General features: G+C 46.2%; 1 protein-coding gene across 2 annotated transcripts; it reads right to left on the reverse strand.

Moving 5' to 3' along the window:
• Nucleotides 1-1333: 1333 nt before the first annotated feature.
• Nucleotides 1334-15075, reverse strand: CENPN (centromere protein N; the record flags this gene model as incomplete). Of its 2 annotated transcripts, XM_080702708.1 has the most annotated exons (10): nt 1334-1416; nt 1591-1717; nt 3594-3706; nt 5655-5718; nt 6896-6997; nt 9690-9863; nt 11744-11820; nt 12082-12141; nt 14039-14084; nt 14905-15075. In XM_080702708.1, the coding sequence occupies 10 exons, from the start codon at nt 15073-15075 to the stop codon at nt 1334-1336; spliced, it is 1017 nt and encodes a 338-aa protein (XP_080558834.1). The 2 variants fall into 2 exon arrangements, with proteins under 2 accessions (XP_080558834.1, XP_080558835.1); XM_080702709.1 differs by lacking the exon at nt 6896-6997.
• Between the last annotated feature and the right edge of the window lie 4280 nt (nt 15076-19355).

Here is a 19355-nt window from a genome sequence, read left to right on the forward strand (position 1 = left end):
GCCTTCTGCAGATCTAATGCAGGCGTTCAAGGACTGGACAGAATCCCCACTTGGTGTGCACATCAGTAAAGATGCCCTAAACCATGACTATGGTAAAAAGGAGACAAGCAAGTTGGGCGTGGTGGCACATGCCTGTAATCCCAGTACTTGGGAGGCTGACACAGGAGGATCACAGGTTCGAGGACAGCCTCAACAAGTAGTGGCATTCTCATCAACTTAGTGAGGTCATCTCCAAATAAAATAGGGCTGGAAGTGTAGCTCAGATAGAAAGCCCCAGGGTTTAATCCCCAGCACACATACGCGCGCACGCACACCACACAGCATTAGTACACCTCAACAGACTCAGTGCCTAACTGGACATAAGTGAAGTGCTTATGACATCTGTAAATTTGACTAAAATTGCCAGGCATGGTGGCAAACACCTGTAAACCCAGTACTTGTTAGGCTGAGACAGGAGGGTTGTAGATCAAGGCCAGCCTCAGCAATTTTGCAAGACCTTGTTTCAAAATAAAAAATAAAAAGGGCTGGGGGTGTAGCTCAGAGGTAGAATGCCCCTTAGTTAAATCCCCAGAACCACGTGCACAAACACACATGTAATTGATGTACCAGTTTTCAGTATCTTTATTCACAAATCAGTATAATAGTGGTCTGTCTGAATATAACAAATATGATAAAATACATTATGAAAAGTATCATATTTACAGCCATTGTTTTATATAAGTGAATACACTGGATATGCGACCTCCTGCAACAACAGCTTAACGGACCCAACTCTTGTTTTCTGAATGGACCGATCTTATGATTCTCCAAGAAATTTCAAGTTGGGTACAGTTTCTTAGTGCTTCTTCGTGATCCGAGGCTTAACGTTAAATCCCTAGAAACCAGCCATTGGGAGGAGACCTGGCTACGATCCAGGAGAGGCAGGAGAGGGAAGGGGACGCTAGACACGGCGGCGGCAGGTGAGCCGCTGTGCCACGGGCTTGGCTTCCGCACATTCTGCACCCGGATTAATCCACAGCCAAACACATATTCTGTTGTGTCTCAAATGCCCACAGCTGCTAAGCTTAGCAGGAAAAGGGGCAGGGGTACATAGGGTGGATAAAAGAATCAGTCCCAATGATTAATGTGAAGATTTCTCAATTCTCCATACCAAGGATTAATTTCTAAAGTGTGAGTTCATAGACAGACTCTACCCAGCTAGCCTTTAACTGGAATGTATGCATGACAGACAAGGAGCCACTAGCAATCCACCGCTAGCAGACGTAAAATATTAATAACAATTCCATAAGATGACCAAATAGCCAGGTACTGCCACTGCAGAACCACACACGTCTTACTTATCTCTGATTTTAAAGTAATTCATTCCTTTGCTGGGTATGCAGGTGAGCAGCGGAGAAAGTGGCGCATCTGCAATACCTGAAATAAAAAATCAAAAAAGAAAAACTAATCACACAGATCTGAGTCTGTTTAGAAATGGCCAAGATTAGCGGGTGCATGATGGCCCCCCCAACCCCAGTATGAGTCAGCAGTAGAAGATCAAATGCGGGTACTGTTGTTAACTCTTCTAGCTTGTAAAATAAGAGCACTCACCGGCGGGTGCTAAGGATTTCAATGCCTCCAGCAGGTGCGGGCTGGAGAATTTTATTAGGCACCGGAGGGGTTCCTTCCTCTCGGCCAAGACGCCTCCATTTAAGTCACTTCTGAACTTCGTTTCGAGCTGTCAATAAACAAGTTTATAAATGACTTGTGTCAGTTGGAGTGGTAAAAGGTAATGGAATCAAATTATACATTTCACTAATGATTGCCATCAAGAAATACAGGGAGTAATGAAGGTGGAGGCCATTTAATTTGCTGACTGCCAACAGCGCAGCCAGCATCTGCACGGGTGTACCCCGGAGGACACGAGCAGAGACGCTGACCGTCACCTCTGCCCTCAGGCACCCTCGTACTTGGCATTCTTAATGGAAAACTGGTGCTATCTTTTGTAATGTGTCACTTCAACATAAAAATGTCACATCTTTTGAGTCACCGCCACAGCTTCGTTTTAGGGAAGATTTAAAAATATTTAGAAGTGCGAAGCCTGGCATGAGTCCCCTGTGCACATCACGCGGCTGAATCCATTGCCAGCTTCTGGCCACCTGGTTTCGTCTGATACCCCCTCGCCCAGTCCCTACTGACTGCCCCACGAGACTGTTTGGATGCAAATATCTGAAAGTATTTCAGCATGTATCTAAAAGAGAAAAGAAGTCTTTAAAAACAAAACTCCAATACCACTAGCAGACCTAAAAAATTAAAAACAACTCCTTAATATTATCAAATATGCAAGTACTGCTTCTTCAATAGGTACTTGGCTCTTAGATGCGAAATTTCAAATTTTTAATGTAACGTGCTTTTTACAATTTAGAGACAGTATGCTGAAATACTTTGGGGCTGAGTAATGTCTGCGATAAATTTAAATGGTTCAGAATAAAAAGAGAGGAAAAAAAGCGACTGAGGCAAAACTGAACAATCGGTGAGTTGAAGCAAAGGGGGGATGGCTGTTCACTGGACCGTTCTTGCCAGTATTCTGAAGGTTTGACATTTTCCAGAATAGTAGTGTGGAAAAGCTAGAGGCCCATATGCATGTGTACGTAGACTTACAGAAGAGAGGCGCTCTAACATGTGGGAAAAGGAAGTTTTGCAAATCAAACGACCCATCACCTAGACCAGTGGCTCTCCAGCATGAGAGCGCGGAATCGTCCCACCTCCTCAGACCCAGGTCTGGGTGAGGCCGAGAAATCTACACTGCAGGCCCATTCCTACGAGACGGTCCATCAGTGCAGAGGACCTTGCTCTCCTGGACTACGAGTGTGTCAAGGAGCTCCCTTAAAACCTGTCACTAGGGAAGCTCAACCTGAAACCCAGGTCTGAAAGGCGTCAGTGGACTTCTCCCGCTGAAAACAAACCGAACCGAATCGGCGTTGGGCCTAAGAAATCAGCTGAAGATTTTAAAGTGTGTCCTGCAGCTCTAGCAAGACTAAACAGAAATCAATCAGAGGGTTTGGGGGAAGGAGGGTGCTGTGTGCAGGAAAACGGACGCAGACTAGGGTGCTCACGATGTAAACCTCAACTTCTTCGAATGGTGGTGATGGGCTTGCATGAGCACCTGTGGCCTTTTCCTGCCTCCCGTGGCAGCAGCACACTTGTGGAACACACTACCTTTGCAGTGTATTTATGCTACAGATTTTTTTCCATGTGATGCGGGGTGGTGGCGGTGGTGGTGGCGATGTAGTGACTTACTTATTTACTCTCTTATTCAATAAGTATTTATTAGCACCTACTACATGCCAAGTACTGTTCTAGGCATGCGTGGGCTTAATGGTATAACCTACACATTTTCCCGCTCAAGTGAATAGATCATGGCCAGTTATACATAACTGAATTTTTAATTTAAGGGAATTTAATATAACAAGGAAGTCTAGCTAACTCATAAATTTACTTACGACATTGAAGTGATACATGAAAAAGAAAGTTTCTTAGACTGATTTTTCAATTAACTTTTCTTTTTAAGAAATGCTGCTAAGTTGGAAGTGGTGTTTATTGCAATGTCCTACCTTATATTGTGCAAATTCTAGTTGTGGCTGGGGATAGTCTCCAAAGGTTTCCTGGGTCACTCTTTGGACTCTCTCTTTTTCTACTGCATTTTCATGAATGATCCTTGAATCCACTATAGGTGTAAGATTTCCAACAAAATAGCCATTAGGAATATATTGCATCCTTAAAGCATCCTCTTTATATTTCTAATCTTTTAAAATTATTTGTATAACTTAATATTTCCAAGCTGGGTATGGTGGCGCACGCTTGTAATCCCAGCATTCAGGAGGCTGAGACAGGAGGATTGCGGTTAGTGGACAGCCTCAGCTACTTAGTGAGGTCCTTTGTAACTTAGTGAGACCCTGCTTCAAAATAAAGAATAAAAAATAGGGCTGGGGGTATAGCTCGGAGATCAAATGCCCCTGGGTTCCATCTCCAGACCCACAACAAACAAAAACAAAACCCTTTCCAAAAAACCAAAATAATTTAATATTTCCTATGCCTTCTCTTGATTCTAATTTATTATATAGAATAGTTGGAAATTATAGGCAATTAGAATGAAAATGATCAATAATTCTAACACCCAGAGATAAACACTGTTACTTTAATATTTATCATGTTTATGATAAACATTATTTTAATATGTTTCTGTTTAGCTCCTTATATAATGAATAAAAATAAATATTCATATACATGTATGTATTATTATTTATTTATAATTTTTTAAATTTTTTGGTGGTACTGGGGTTCCTGGAAACCCTTCTACCTCCAGGCTACACTCCCAGACCTATTTTTATACTTTTTAAAAAAATTTGGAAACAGGGTCTCTTAAGCCAGCGAGTCTGGCTTCGAACCTGCGTGATCCTCCTGTCTCTGCCTCCCAAGCGTGGGGATTACAAGCCTGCGCCACCACACCCGGCTTGTATTTTTATTTTTACTTATTACTATATTATTTTTATTATTTTTGTGGTACTGGGGATTGAACCCAGGGGCATTCTGTCTCCTCAGCCCTATTTTAAAATTTTGAAAGCGGTCTCACTGAGTTACCAAGGGCCTCGCTAAGTTGCCGAGGCTGGCTGTGTACCTGTGATCTGGAATTATAGTTGGAATTATAGTACTGGAATTATAGTTGCGCACCACCACGTCTGGCTCTGTATGTACTTAAAAAAAAAACAATTTGTTTATTTCTTAAATTTTATTTTAGTACATTTTACTTACACACACACACACACACACACACACACACACACACACCCCCCTCTTAAGTTTAAAGGGCTTTACCAAACTTGAAACCTTAGGGCTCTCCATTTACATTTAATTTTTAAAAAGTGATAAAGATGAGACTTTTGCAATAAATAAGATGCTTTAAAACTCTGAGATTGAGACAAAAGGGTTATACATACTTTTTTTTAAAACTGGGATTATAAAATACATAATTTCGTGTCCCACTTTCTTTAGCTAGTATAAAATCAAGAGTAGTTTTTACGCCTTGGGCGAGTTATATCAATGTTTAGTTGATAACTGCTGTACCACTGCACTGTTCAGCTAAATCGCTGCTCAGAGATAGGCATGTCTTCACTTTTGATAAATCCTTCTCCTGTTCTCCTGGGCTTTCCAGGGAGAGACTCTTGTGACCTCTGAGTAGCAACGCCGGCACTGTTCTGACTCCCTAGGACCAGGGCACCCAGTGCTCAGGCCTGAGACTCACTCCGGCCCCCTGCTGGCCGCAGCATGACTTTCCTGGAGTTGCTGAGCCAGGTTCTAAATTCCCAAGGAATAGCACTTATCCCTGGTACTAGGATGAAGATGAAGGAAGTAACAGAGACACCTTTGTATAGTCCTCAGTACAAAAGAAGCCTCAACAACTATTAGCTAGTTTTTGTTGCTACTGTTATCAGAGACCATTCTAGTAAACTCTGAAGGAGACACAGATAAGCTTGGCTCTCCTCCTTCAATTAATGTTTTTCAGTTGGTCTCAATGCAGTACATAGTTTTATATCTGGATCCTGGTGTTTTCTTAAGGAAATCTGTAAGGAAATAATCCATTTATAAATTTCAGTTTTATCTCAAAACACACATACTATTCATATGTAGTCCCAGGCTTCTTTCCTGTAGAGCTGTCGAGGAGTTGTGATTTTCAAAGTTCTAAAGAAGAAGAAAAAAGATGAATGTTTTATTGATGTTAACATCTTCAAGTATTATGTTCATTGGTCTTAATATGTAAAAAGAAAAGTGAAATCTTGATCATTTTTCCCCAAGACAAAGAGCTCTGAGGCCACATCCTGGCTGAGCTGAGCTCTGCTCCTGGGACGCGAGGCTGGCAGAGCCGCGGTGGGGCCGAGACATGGCTGTTTTGCTTAAGAACTCTGTACTTGGTCATCATAAAAATGGGTCTGGAAGGCGGCTGGGGGTGAGTGCCAAAGCTACAGGAAACAAAGGCAGTATTGGCAATGTATATTTTAGCGTCAACTCTATCGCCCTAAAATGCTCACCGAGAGCCCCGTTACAAAAAGAACTGTCCTGCCCTAGGTCTGAACGTCTTGACCTCCTTCTCTCATTGTCCCCCTTGGAGCCACTGTAATTCAGAGGTCTGACTGTGTGGATTTTCCTACTAATGTCACTGTTCTGGCAGAGCAGTTGATATCAGTTTAGCAGGAGGTAGGAGGAGAAGGGGTGGCCCGGGGAGAAAATCATTACCTAACATCTTAATATTAGATATTTTTTCCCTTAAATAGTGACTTGCAGACAATCACCCCTTCTTTCTACTTAGAACGGAGGAGAATACACAGGGATGACATCTCCGAGGGATCAAAGATAGACACAGAGCCTTCACCGCCTCCTACCTACAGAGGCTGAGCACAGGAAGAGATGTTTTCCATACGCAGGGGGAAACCCCGGAGCCCAGGAGTAAGGCCAGACCCGCTTTCACCATTAAATAACACCTTCAAACAGTTTTAACAAGTAAACAAATTGTGGGACTCAATAAACCCATGCTGTCCCTGTCATCTCCACCCCTGCTTGACTGGTGGATTGAAATCTTAGTTATATTTTTTTCTTGCATAAGAGAATAATGTATTTAGCATCAGCAGACATTGTTAAGTTACTCTAAAGAGGAAATCAACCCTAACTGGAATGGCCGATTTGGAACCTGGGATCTAGAACAATTATAAAAAGGTGATTTTGTTTCCTTTTGGGCTGACTGAAAGCTTTCTTCACTAACTCTAAGTGATCTCTGGTTGGAGTGGACTCCCACCTGCTTCACCACCCCGTGCCTACTTACAAGACAATTCCGCTTTAAAGACAGAGTCGCTGATGGGCCCACCTGATTGTACTGTTTAAAAACTATGGCCTTGAGGGAGTCCAGGTGCCGGCTTCTCAGGTCCATTTTCACAATCTGATGGTGTTTGCTGGCGACTGTCAGAGCCTTGAATTGAAAATTAGCAAAGCTATTAGGATCACTATTACAATACTATGACTGGGCTTATAATGTCTGTCAAAGTAGAAAGTAAGCGCAGCGACCGGTAAGAGTGAAGAGAAACACAGAAACATTGTACTGCCCATTGTTCCACTTAAAAAAAAAGTGGTCGGTGGCATCAAGGTCTTCTCAGTGCAGCCACTGGGCCGGGTGTGTTGGCGCACACTTGTAATCCCAGTATCTGGGAGACTCAGACAGGATGGCAGGTTTCCAGACAGCCTCAGCAAGTTAGTGAGGCCCTCTGCAACACAGTGAGATCCTGTTTCCAAATATAAGAATAAAAAAAGGCAGGGGTGTACCTTGGGAGGTGGGATGCCCCTGGGTTCCATTCCCAGAACCTAACACACACACACACACACACACACACACAGCAGTTGTTTTTAGGAAAGGGATTCTGTTTAAAGTTAGGAGTTACCATAAATCAAGTCCAGACTTAGAAATGAACAATGAATACTCAAAAGTTATCATTTTAGCCGGGCGTGGTGGCGCACGTTTGTAATCCCGGCATTTGGGAGGCGGAGACTGGAGGTTTGCGGTTTGCAGACAGCCTCAGCTACTTGGTGAGGCTCCTTGCAACTCAGTGAGCTCCTGCCTCAAAAATAATAAAAAAAAATTAGGGTTGGGGCTGTCGCTCGGAGGTAGAATGCCCCTGGGGTTCCATCCCCGGTACAGCAAAAAAAAAAAAAAAAAAAAAGTCATCTAGATTACAATGATACTCCATGCAAATATGCAAATGTGTATGCTTTTGGACAAATACTGAGGAAAAAAACCATGTATTAAGTGCAATTTGTAATTATACTTTATAAAGCTGCCTGTTACTTGGGAAACAAGTTAGATGGTAAAAAGAAAACTACTCAAATAAGCTATTTACTTGGAACTAGAGAGTAGAAATACATTTGCCTTAAGGTACACAACAGAAATGACCGTTAGCCCTGGAGGTAATGTTTATAAAGTATCTGCAGCAGTTAGCAAGACTCTTAGCAATTCCGTGAGACCCTGTTTCAAAATAAACACCACGAGGGCAAGGGCGTATCACTTGGAGGTAGGAAGCTGGGTTTAATTCCCAATACCAAAACAAAACCCAAAAACACCTGCAGCAGGACGCGCCCACCGCGCTGGACGCGGGCGAATGACCAGCACCATCAGGGAGGGAGGGAGGGACCCCAAAGGAAAAGCAGAGTTCAGTGTCAGGGGGAGGGCGAGGAGCAGTCTTCCTGCTACCACAGTGAACCACCCAGCATCCTAAGCAGCAGGGGACACCGCCGGCTCCGACAGCCAGCTCGGCGCCGACACCGGCGCGGTGCTCCCCGGCTCTGCCAGACACAGGGAAGCAGGGAGGTGACGCGGCCAGGATGGAGGAGCTGCTCACCCCCATCGACGCGACACGTAAGATCGGGAACGGAAGGTGCCGCTCTAGCTGTGAATCGCCAACAGTGGGCGTGGCGACTGCAGGGACAGTTTAAGAAAGATGCGTGGAAGCCAGAAACACCAGGCAAACCATAAAGAGGGGCGGACTTTGGACAAAGGCTACAGCTTAGGGTTAAAGCAGTCTTCAATGTGGGGAAAATGGTTATGGATGCCCATAATGGCTATTAGCAGGCAGATTATACAGTCATGAGAAAGCACTGTATATAGCCACGTGGAAATGCTGTTAGAAAAGCAAATTATAAGCCAGGTATGTGGTACATGCCTGTAATCCCAGTACTTGGAAAGCTGGGGTCAGAGCCTCAGCAACCTAGTGAGACTCTGAAAACAAAAGCTGAAAAGGGCTGGGGGTGGATCTCGGAGATAGAATGCCTCTGGGTTCTAGCCTTAGTACCCCCCATCCCCCGCAAGCAAATTATGGAATCATATGTTCTACCCTGCCTTTTGTGACAAAATATCTTTTGAAATGAATCAGAACACTAATAGAAATTATTTTGGGTGAATGGGTTAGGGAAAAGGGTATAGAGCTTTTTTGTTTTTTTGGTACTGAGGGTGGAACCCAAGGGATTTCTACCTCGGGCTATATCCCCAGACCTATTTTCTATTTTATTTGGAAACAGGGTCTCACTAAGTTGCTGAGAGCCTCACTCAGTAGCTGAGGCTGGCTTCGAACCTGCGCGATCCTCTTGTCTCAGACTCCCAAGAGCGGGGATTACAAGCGTGCGCCACAGCGCCCGGCTGGGTATGAAGTTTTAAAGACTAAGTTTTTATTTTTGGAGACTTTTGGGTTGTTTTTATTTTTATTTTTTGGTGGTACTGGGGATTGAACCCAGAGCCATTCTACCTCTAAGCTACATCTTCAGCCCTTTTTATTTTGATGCGGGGTCCAAGTTGAGGAGAGTCTGAGGCTGTCCTTGAACTTGTGACCCTCCTGTCTCAGCCTCCCAAGTACTGGGATTCCAGGCGAGCGCTACCATGCTTGTCAATTCTTTTTTTTTTTACATTACATGTGTTACTTCTAGATTAAGACAATAAAGAATAAAGAAGAGCTCTAAATGAACACTGCATGCCACACCTCCACTTTCTGCTCCTTTTAGGAGAACAGGAATCAAATGTATTCTACAGGCAATGCTCACGGAGCGTGTGAGCCACGCAGCCCTTGCAGACGCGGCTGAGGCCTGGCAGCGATCTGGTGCCGGTAGCAGCTGGCTCGTACCTGGCCCAGGAGGGGTTCAGTGCTCTTCGGCGACGAGGACGTGAAGGCGTAGGGAGTCTGGGGATAATACAGCACGTAGGTCGGCTTGTACTGGTTTGGCTTCTTGTTCTGTGTTCCCCAGGCAAGTCGGATCCAGACCGCGTTCTCCTCCGCGTCTCTGAAGGTGACCGTCACCTTGGTAAGAGAAGATGCGGGTTTCCCGGTGGAAGCGCCCGTGGCACCCACGCAGGCAACTCGTACGAGTGGACAACCTCATTACGACTTTGCACCCAGGCTGAGGCCTGGGCGGCTGTTCTCCTACTTTTGATGACAAGTGTTTTGGGGAATCTTTGGGAAGACATTTTGTTATTGTTTTAAAGACACATTTGCCTTGTAGAGTCTTTTGGAAAGAAAAACATTATTAAAAACCTACAAGGGGACGACACGGGTACTTTTCAATGAGTTTTGGGGCTTGTTCTGAACATGGTTCCTCTATACGTAAGAGTTTACATGTGAGGTAGTGTTTTATAATGAAGCCATTTTTAAGCATCTAACGCAGACCTAGCATACACTATAAATTTTTTTTCTTTTTTTGCGGTACTGAGGATGAAACCAGGGGCATTCTACCTCAGAGCTCCACCCCCGCCCTATTTTTTATTTTGAAACAGGGTGTCAATGAGTTGCAAAGGACCCAAGTAGCTGAGGCTGGCTGCAAACTGCGATCCTCCTGTCTCAGCTTTCAAGTACGGGGATTGTAAGTGTGCGCCACCACGCCCGGCTTATTCTTTGTTGAAACAGGGTCCCACTGCGTTGCAAAGGGGCTCACTAAGTAGCTGAGGCTGTCCATGAACTGCAATCCTGTGTCAGCCTCCCAAACGCTGGGATTACAAGCGTGCGCCACCACGCCTGGCTTATACTATAAAGTTTAATAGTAAGATTTCTATATAGGGATAGTTTCAAAAACATACTGATCCTAATGCTTTTATGCATTTAGCTCAGTAGCTAAAAACTACTTAAAAGGATGTTATATGACAAGAATACAGCCCAAGCATGGTGGCTCAACGTCTGTATTCCCAATACTTGGGAGGCCGAGACAGGAGGTTTACAGGTGTGAGAACCACCTCAGTGAGAATTTCAGCAACCTTATGAGACTGTTTCAAAACAAAATAAAGAGGGCTGGGGGTGTAGCTTGGAGGCAGAATGCCCCCAGGTTCAAGCTCCAGCACCCCCCAACACCCGCCCATCCACCCCCCACCAGGAAGTTTTATTTGGTTTTCAGTTATGGATCGTGGTAAGCATTTTTAACTCGGAAGTGTGGCTGGTACTTAACAGCCTGCTCCTAGCTCATGAGCTTTGCAGAAAACTCAGTGATTCCCCAGGCATCACCTTCCCTGGGAAGGAGGAACCTGAGCGGCGTACTCAGCTGGCCTGCTGCTTGCTTCCTCCCTCTGGAATCTTACTCCAGGAAATTCAGGTTGCTCCGGTGGCTGCTCTGCCCACTCTGAACCTAGCTGCTCTTCCCGATGCCCGCGGAGCAGCAGACGAGGATTCTCCCCAGTCTGGGCGTGGAGGGGAGCAGAGCAGAGCGCCTTACACTGCTCAGCTCTTGCTTCTCATTTCGAAGGCCGCGGCTGGAGTGGAGAGGTCCCACAGTGCAGGGCTCTTTCGCTCCCCATTACAAAAGACACACCGTCCTCAGTCACGGTGCTCCAGAGCTGCGCCGACCAGAGCCCGAGCCACCGCCACACTATTTAAGGGAAATCCTTCGCGTTAAGTAAGATTAAAAGTTTGGTCACCGAGGCCCAGCAGCCACAGCTCAGGTGCTCGGCGGCCGCACGTGGCTCCCGGCCGGCGCTGCTCCCCGGAGGCGCCAGGCCCGACTGCGCTGCGGGAGGGAGGGAGGGAGGGGGCTCTTCTAACACTCGCGGCGTCTGGCTTTGGCACACGGCAGAACAGTGTGGGATGTGGCGAACTGAATTCCTTACGAACAAAAAGCTCAAGACAGTAGCACATTTTAAGCTCCCAGCTGCCGTTAAGTAGAATCTGGTGTAAATGCAGATGGATTTTATTCTTACGTTTTTTAACGTTCTCTGGAGAATCTTCTTAAATGAACTTTTGAATCGCTCCATGTCAAAAAGGTCAACATCCTCCTCTGTCAAAGCGAAAGAAAGGAAGAATGAAGAGAGACTAAGGGCGCTGTCCTGTCTTCAAGGACCACATCTGCAGAGAGCCCTGAGGCCGAGCAGCTCAGAACAATCATGGCCGCACCGCACGCGCGCGCCGCTACGACCTCGGATCTGAGCTGCCAGTCACCTTGCGGCACAGACATTTAACAGAACACACACCCGGCTCTCCGTTTCTTAAATGGCCAAAACAGCAAATGCGGATGTTTGCTTAAAATGGAGAATATTACCTGGTCCTTTACTCATCTGAAAAACATCCCAGACTTTCTGGTGCCGATGAACCTGAGTATCTGAGAGAGGAAAAGGCTTGTTACTAATCTCGTTATTTTAGGACTCCTGAAGTAAGGGGCTCAAAATTAAATAAATGAATAAATACATACATACATACATACATATATATATATACATACATACATACATACATACATATATATATATATGTTTTTTTTTTTTTTTTGGGTGGTACTGGGGATGGAACCCAGGGGCCTTCTAACTAACTCCAGGCTACACTCCCAGACCTATTTTATATTTTTATTTGGAAACAGGGTTTTTTTTTTTTTTTGGTGGTACTGGGGGTGGAACCCAGGGGCTGTTCTACCTCCAGGCCATACTCCCAGACCTTTTTCTATTTTATTTGAAAACAGGGTCTCACTAAGTTGCTGAAAGCCTCACTAAATAGCTGAGGCTGGCTTCAAACCCATGCGATCCTCCTGTCTCACCCTCCCAAGTGTGGGGATTACAAGCGTGCGCCACCACGCCCGGCAAGGAAACAGGGTCTTTTAAGCCAGCTGAGGCTGGCTTCAAACCTGCGTGATCCTCCTGTCACAGCCTCCATGAATATTCTTAATAACATACAATAATTGGAACGAGTAGTCGTAATGCACAAATTAGATGGTACAGATTCTTATGCAGAATATAAACCTCAGATGCACTCAATTTAAACACATCCTAATTACTCCACGCAACCGGCCGGCAGGGACGCGTTAGCTCCTGAGCCTCTTCCCTCAACTCGACTGAGGCGCCTGGGGAGGGGCAACGCCCCCTTGCCTCTTTGCTGCCCAGGGCCGGGCGTGCTGTCTGCCCACAGGTGCTTTGCTTCTTTTTGTTTTTTTGTGGTACCAAGGATCGAACCCAAGGGCAGTCTACCTCTGAGCTACACCTCCTGTCCTTTCTAGTTATTTCAAAATAGAACCTTCAGTCTTTGATCCTCCTTTCTCAGCCTCCCAAGTCCTGGGATCACAGGTACGAGCCACCACGGTGCTTAGTGAGCATTTGAATGAATGCACGAGAAACGGGAACTGTGTTGATAAACCTTTTGTGACTCAGTATCTGATTGTTGGAAAGGAGACAAACCAAATCAGAGGCAGATATCTGAAGGAGATCCAGCTTTCTCGCACCGGAGCAAGGGGTTAATAAAGGTAACTTGATAAACTTCCACGTCACAGAAGGTAGCTAATATGACGTGCATATACGATAACGTATGACTGTAATGACAGCTCATCAGTAAATACCAGGCTCTGCTCTCCGTACTTGACGTGTACTCTCGTATCCTGACCATAACCTTGTGGGATATTATCCTTAATCAGAGTTATCAAGTGGGAATACTGGGGCCCAGTGACATTAAACACACTCCCCAGAGCTCACACGGCAGCAGACGTAGAGTCATGGAAGGAATCCAAGACATCTGGCCCCAGGGGCCGTGTACTTAGCCTCAACATTATGTTTTCTATGGAATATATATATATATATATATATATATATATATATATATATATATATATATATATATATCTTTAAAATAATCCAAAAAATAGAGGAAGAGGTGAGAAGCTACACTGCAATAACAAATTCTCAGAACTCTATTTCCAAATCCTCTAGTCACATAAAGCCCAAATAGAGAGGCTTTGTTGCTGCTGTTGTTAATGATGTCCCAGCTACTGTGCTGAGTCCTCAAGGCAGTCCCGTGGGGCGTGCACCACCGTTTCCATTTACTCAGGAGTCTACGGAGGCCACGCAGCGTGGCAGTGGCGACAAGACAGGTAAGTGGCAGTGGCGACAAGACAGGTAAGTGGCAGGGCTAGGCTTCCACGCCAGGTCTCCTCAGCCCTAGAACCCGCATACTTGTGTCCGAAGTTGGCGCTGATGAGCCTGACAGGTTGAATTTAAGTACATATCACCCACACTTACAGACGATGTCTAGAAGGGCCACGTCATCGAGGCTTGCACGCTTCTCCTGCAAGAGAGAACACACTGCTCAGGGAATGTGAATTGTGGTGGGAGCGTGTCTCAGGCTGCTCAGCGGGGGCCCCGCAGCCGCCCACGGCCCCCCGCTGTCTCCTGTCGCCAGCAGGGCGACTGCTCCCGCGTCCTCCAGGCCCTACGGTTGCCTTCCCAGAACTCACTCCTCATCTGTCACTTCTAACGGCTGGTTCTTTGTTTTGGCAGTACTGGGGATGGAACCCAGGGGCAGATTCTACCTCTGAGCTACACCCCCAGCCCTATTTGTTATTCTTTACTTTGAAACGGGGTCTCACTGCGCTGCACAGGGCCTCACTAAGTAGCTGAGACTGGCCGCGAACCTGCGATCCTCCCGTCGCAGCCTCCCAATGCTGGGATGACAAGCATGCGCCGCCACGCCCCCACAGGTATTCACTTTCTTTCTTACTGTCAATACTGTTACTTACAATTAGTTTGTTTCACTTTTGGATTAAGGAAGAAAGAAAAACCCAAAGCGGTTGCATGTTGTTCAAGGCTGACCTTTTTTTTTTTTTGGTACTGGAGATTGAAGCCCGAGGCATTGTAAGTTCAAGTTAGACCCCCAGCTCCATTTAATTTCTTATTTGGAGACAGGGTCTCCCTAAGTTGCTGAGGCTGGCTGCAAACCCGTGATCCTCCCGTCTCAAACTCCCAAGTACTTAATTTTCCCAGCTAAGGCTGATTTTATTATTTTCTTTGGTGGATCTGGGGCTTGCACCCAGGGCCTTGCACATGCTAGACAAGGGCTCTCCCCCAGAGATACACCCCAGTGGAGGCTGACCGTGCTGAGTGCGCACCTCACACAGCAGAACCAGGTCCTGAACCACGGAGTCCTTTCTCTGCCGTAAGTTTATCTTCTGCAGCTGGTTTTCAGACAGAAAATCCCAGGCTTTTAAGATGGTCATCATCTCATACATGGGGATTTTCAAGATGGTCCTCCTGATAAACTCAGCCAAATTCACATCCATCTCTTTGGGGCTTTAACAAAAAAAGGCACAACAAAGTCCTAATCAAACTCAAAAGTTTAACTGTACTGTGAAATTTCCGGCACAGGATTTTTAGCTAAGATTTTGCTTTGGAGGTCCCAAACCCAAATGTGTCCCTCTTCCAGCCTCTCCGCAGACAGCGGTTCAACCTAAGGATTCGATAATTAGAAAAACCACATATTTCAGTATGTTTGAGAGTTTTTAAAGCATTAACGCTGTCCTGGTTTCTGCAGGGTTTGCCCCTCAAAGGTTCGTGTGCTAGGTTAGGGCCCCTGGGTAACAAGGGTAATGAGAAGGGGAGGATCTTTTTTTTTTTTTTTTTTGGTGGTACTGGGGTTCTTGGAAGCCCTTCTACTTCTGGGCTACACTCCCAGACCTATTTTTACATTTTTATTTGGAAACAGGGTCTCCTAAGCCAGCGCGCGGCTGGCTTCGAACCTGCGCGATCCTCCTGTCTCAGCCTCCCAAGTGCGGGGATTACAAGCGTGCGCCACTACGCCCGGCTGAAGGGGAGGATCTTTAAGCGGTGGAGGTGCGGTGCCCACAGCAGTAGGAGGCACACAGCTCATGGGACGACACCCCGGCAGCCTCCCATGGCTCTTGCTGGACTGGATGAGCGCCCCGCAGGCCCGCCTGTTCTACAGCCCGTCCGGCTCTCCTTCCTCCTCGCTCCCCTCTTCCCCGCTATGTGGGATCTCTCGTCTGTACACGCTGCGTACCTCTCGCATAAGCGCTGGTCCTTACGCCCTCAGCCTCGTGCACACAGCCCAGCAGCCTCACCCGATGTGGCTGTTCAATGGTGCGTTTTCAGCCTCCACTGTGAGCTAAACAAATCTCGGTTTTCCTCTTTGTGGTAATTGGACGCGAAGCCAGGCGTCTTCTACCTCTCTAAGTCACACCCCAAGCCCTTTTCATTTTTTGTTTTGAAACAGGGTCTTTCTAGGCTGCAGAGTCTTGTTACATTCCTGAGGCTCTCTTCAAACTTGCAATCTTCCTGTCTCAGCCTCCCAAGTACTGGGATTGTAAGCACGCTCCACCAAGCCTGGCAAACCTTTTTTTTTTTAAATAAAAGTACCCACTCTTGAGTATTTTGTTATAGCAACACAAAACAGATGAAGAGCTGAGTGTGTTGGCACATGCCTGTGATCGCAGTACTCAGGAGGCTGAGACAGGAGAATCACAGGTTTAAGGCCAGCCTCAGACACTTAGTGAGGCTTCAGCAACTTCCTGAAACCCTTTTTCGAACTAAAAAATAAAACAGGGCTGGAGTTTAGCTTCGAGGTAGAATGCCTGTGTTCAATATCCAGTAAAAAAAATTATAAAAAAAGAACAAAAATAAAGGAAGACTAGTGCTACGAGTGCTAGCTCCTCATCTTGTCTAGAATATTTTGATCTTTTTATGGCAGTGATATGTAAATCAGTCCTCCATTCTTTCATTCATCCACCCACTGGCTGAGGCAACCCATTTCTGAGCACATGTATGTTAGGCATTTCTTGGTACTAAGGATAGTTACAGGTTTAGCCAGGAAGATAAAATTCCATGTAATAGTCATTCGGTAAGGAGAGAAACAAGAAAACCACAAGATATGTTAAAAGAGAGAAATTCTGCGCCGGGTGTGGTGGTGCACGCTTGTCATCCCCGCGCGAGGGAGGCTGAGACAGGAGGATTGCACAGCCTCAGCTACTGAGTGAGGCTCTCAGCAAATTAGTGAGACCCTGTTTCCAAGTAAAGTATAAAATAGATCTAGGAGTGTAGCCTGGAGGTAGAAAGGCCCTGGGTTCCACCCCCAGTACCACCAAAAAAAAAAGAGAGAGAGATTCTGTGGAGAAAATGTGTTAGCTGTGAGGCAGGAGTAAGGGGTAGAGAGAGAGTGGGGCTGCAAGGGGCCACACTGAGGCCATCTTGGGAGGAGAGGGCGCGAGTCACGGGGCCGAGGAGCCTTCCAGGAGAGGCAAGAACATGTGCAAGGGCTCCGAGCCCTCGGGCCTTCAAGTAACAGGGGACAGAATGCGCGCCGTGCCAGCCGAGTCTGATTTGCTGTCCTGTCTAGAAACAGGCCCGTCCTGTTACCTTATGGTGACGGATGAGACCTTCGGCAGCGTCTCTAAGGCCCTGTATGGTTTGGCCTGGGCTTCCTTGGCTTTCCGAGCTACAACTACTCTGACTTCTGAGTTCCTAGAAGGCAGAATGACCCCTCTGGGGATGCGCCATTGCACCTGCGATTACTTCTGCCTGGAAGGGGTTTTCCTGTCCATTTCCACACACGGGTGACTGCCTTCATCACTGAGGTGTGTGAGTCAGCTGCCCCTTGCTGTGGAGATACTGAGATAAATAGCTTATGAGGAGGAGTTTGGCTCACGGTTTTGGTCCATGGGCTTGGCTCCGCCGCCTCGGGCCTGTGGCCGTACGGTTCATTATGGAGTGCGTGGTAGGGGTCTGTTCATCTCCTGGAGGCTGTGCAGAGAGAAAGAGGACTGTAGCTAGATCGCAATTCCCATTCAAGGGCACACACACAAAGACCTAACTTCCTTTCTCTAGGCCCCACCTCCACTAGTTTCACCACCTTCCAAGAGCTCCAGAAGCGGGCAACGGAGCCTCTGGCATGTCAGCCTTTGGGGGCATTTAAGATCTGTATTGCCGTATCTGGTCTCACTTTTTCTTTTCTTTTTTTTTTTTTTTTTGTGGTGCTGAGGATTGAACCCAGGGGCATTCTACATCTGTAATACACCCTCTTCCCTATTTTTCTTTTTTTATTCTTTACTTTGAAACAGAGTCTTACTAAGTTGCAGAGGGCCTCACTAAGTAGCCGAGGCTGGCCAAGAACCTGGATCCTCCTGTCTCAACCTCCCAAATAACTGGGATTACAAGCCTGTGTGCCACCATACCCAGGTAATGGCTTATCCTTAGAGACACTTATTCTGTTCACCCAATCAAAAGTTATTTCCCCAAGCTGGGTGTGGTGGCGCACGCTTGTAATCCCCGCGCTTGGGAGGCTGAGACAAGAGGATCACGCAGGTTCGAAGCCAGCCTCAGGTATTTAGTGAGGCTCTCAGCTACTTAGTGAGGCTCTCAGCTACTTAGTGTGACCCTGTTTCCAAATAAAATATAGAATGGGTCTGGGAGTATAGCCCAGAGGTAGAAAGCCTCTGGGTTCCACCCCCAGTACCACCAAAAAAAAAAAAAAAAAAAGTTATTCCCCCCCACCTTCTACTTTACTACAGAGCTATCTGAAATTTGCTTTATTATTTTAGGGTATCCACAATATCTTATTGTGCTCCAGGTCACTGTGTCTTATGTGTAGCTACACCCCTAGAACCTACAATACTGCCAGTCTAGTCAGTAAGTCAAGGCACGCCAAGAACCATCTCCCATGTACTTGCTAAATACTTGTGGAAGGAATGACTCTGACACTATCCTTAAACAAGAATGACCAGATTCTCATTATGCCTGAGAACTATAGCTTTGCACTTAATAAATATTGAACCAATACTCCAACACTTCTTAATAGAAGTGTTGGAAGGGCCCATCAAGACTACTAGGCCCCATCAAGTTAAACTGGGAGAGGGACAGTTTAACTTGAAGGAAGTTAAACTAGAAAGAAGACTGGACATTTAGCATTTCAGAAGTGTACTTGAGAAGAATCTTAATTCTGGGTAAAGTTTGCAGAACGCCACTCTAAAGAAATCTAGTTAACAGGCCAGGCTTGGTGGCTCACACTTATAATCCCAGTATGTGGGAGGCTGAGACAGGAGGATCATAGGTTTGTGGTCAGCCTCAGCTTCTTAGTGAGGCCCTCTGCAACTTAGACCCTGTTTCAAAGTAAAGAATGAAGCCGGGGGTGGTGGTGCACGCTTGTAATTCTAGCATTTGGGAGGCTGAGACCAGAGGATCGCTGTTCACCGACAGCCTCAGCTACTTAGTGAGGCTCTCTGCAACTCAGTGAGACCCGGTTTCAAAATAAAGAATAAAAAATTGGGCAGGAGCTGTAGCTTGTAGCTTGGAGGTCGAATGCTCCTGGGTTCCATCCCCAGACCCACAAACAACAACAAAATAAAGAATGAAAAACATGGCTGGGGGTGTAGCACGGAGGTAGAATGCCCCAGGGCTCAAGCCCTAGTACCTGAAAAAAAAAAAAAAAAAAAAAAAAAGAGAGAGAGAGAAAATTCTGGTAAAAGGAGCATACTTAATCTCAACAGCAAAGTTATAAAACCTTTTAAAGCCAGGCGTGGTGGGGCACACCTGTAATACCTGTCCTTGGTTG

This window comes from Muscardinus avellanarius, assembly GCF_963383645.1.
Source record: "Muscardinus avellanarius genome assembly, chromosome: 10".
Lineage (NCBI taxonomy): Eukaryota > Metazoa > Chordata > Mammalia > Rodentia > Gliridae > Muscardinus > Muscardinus avellanarius.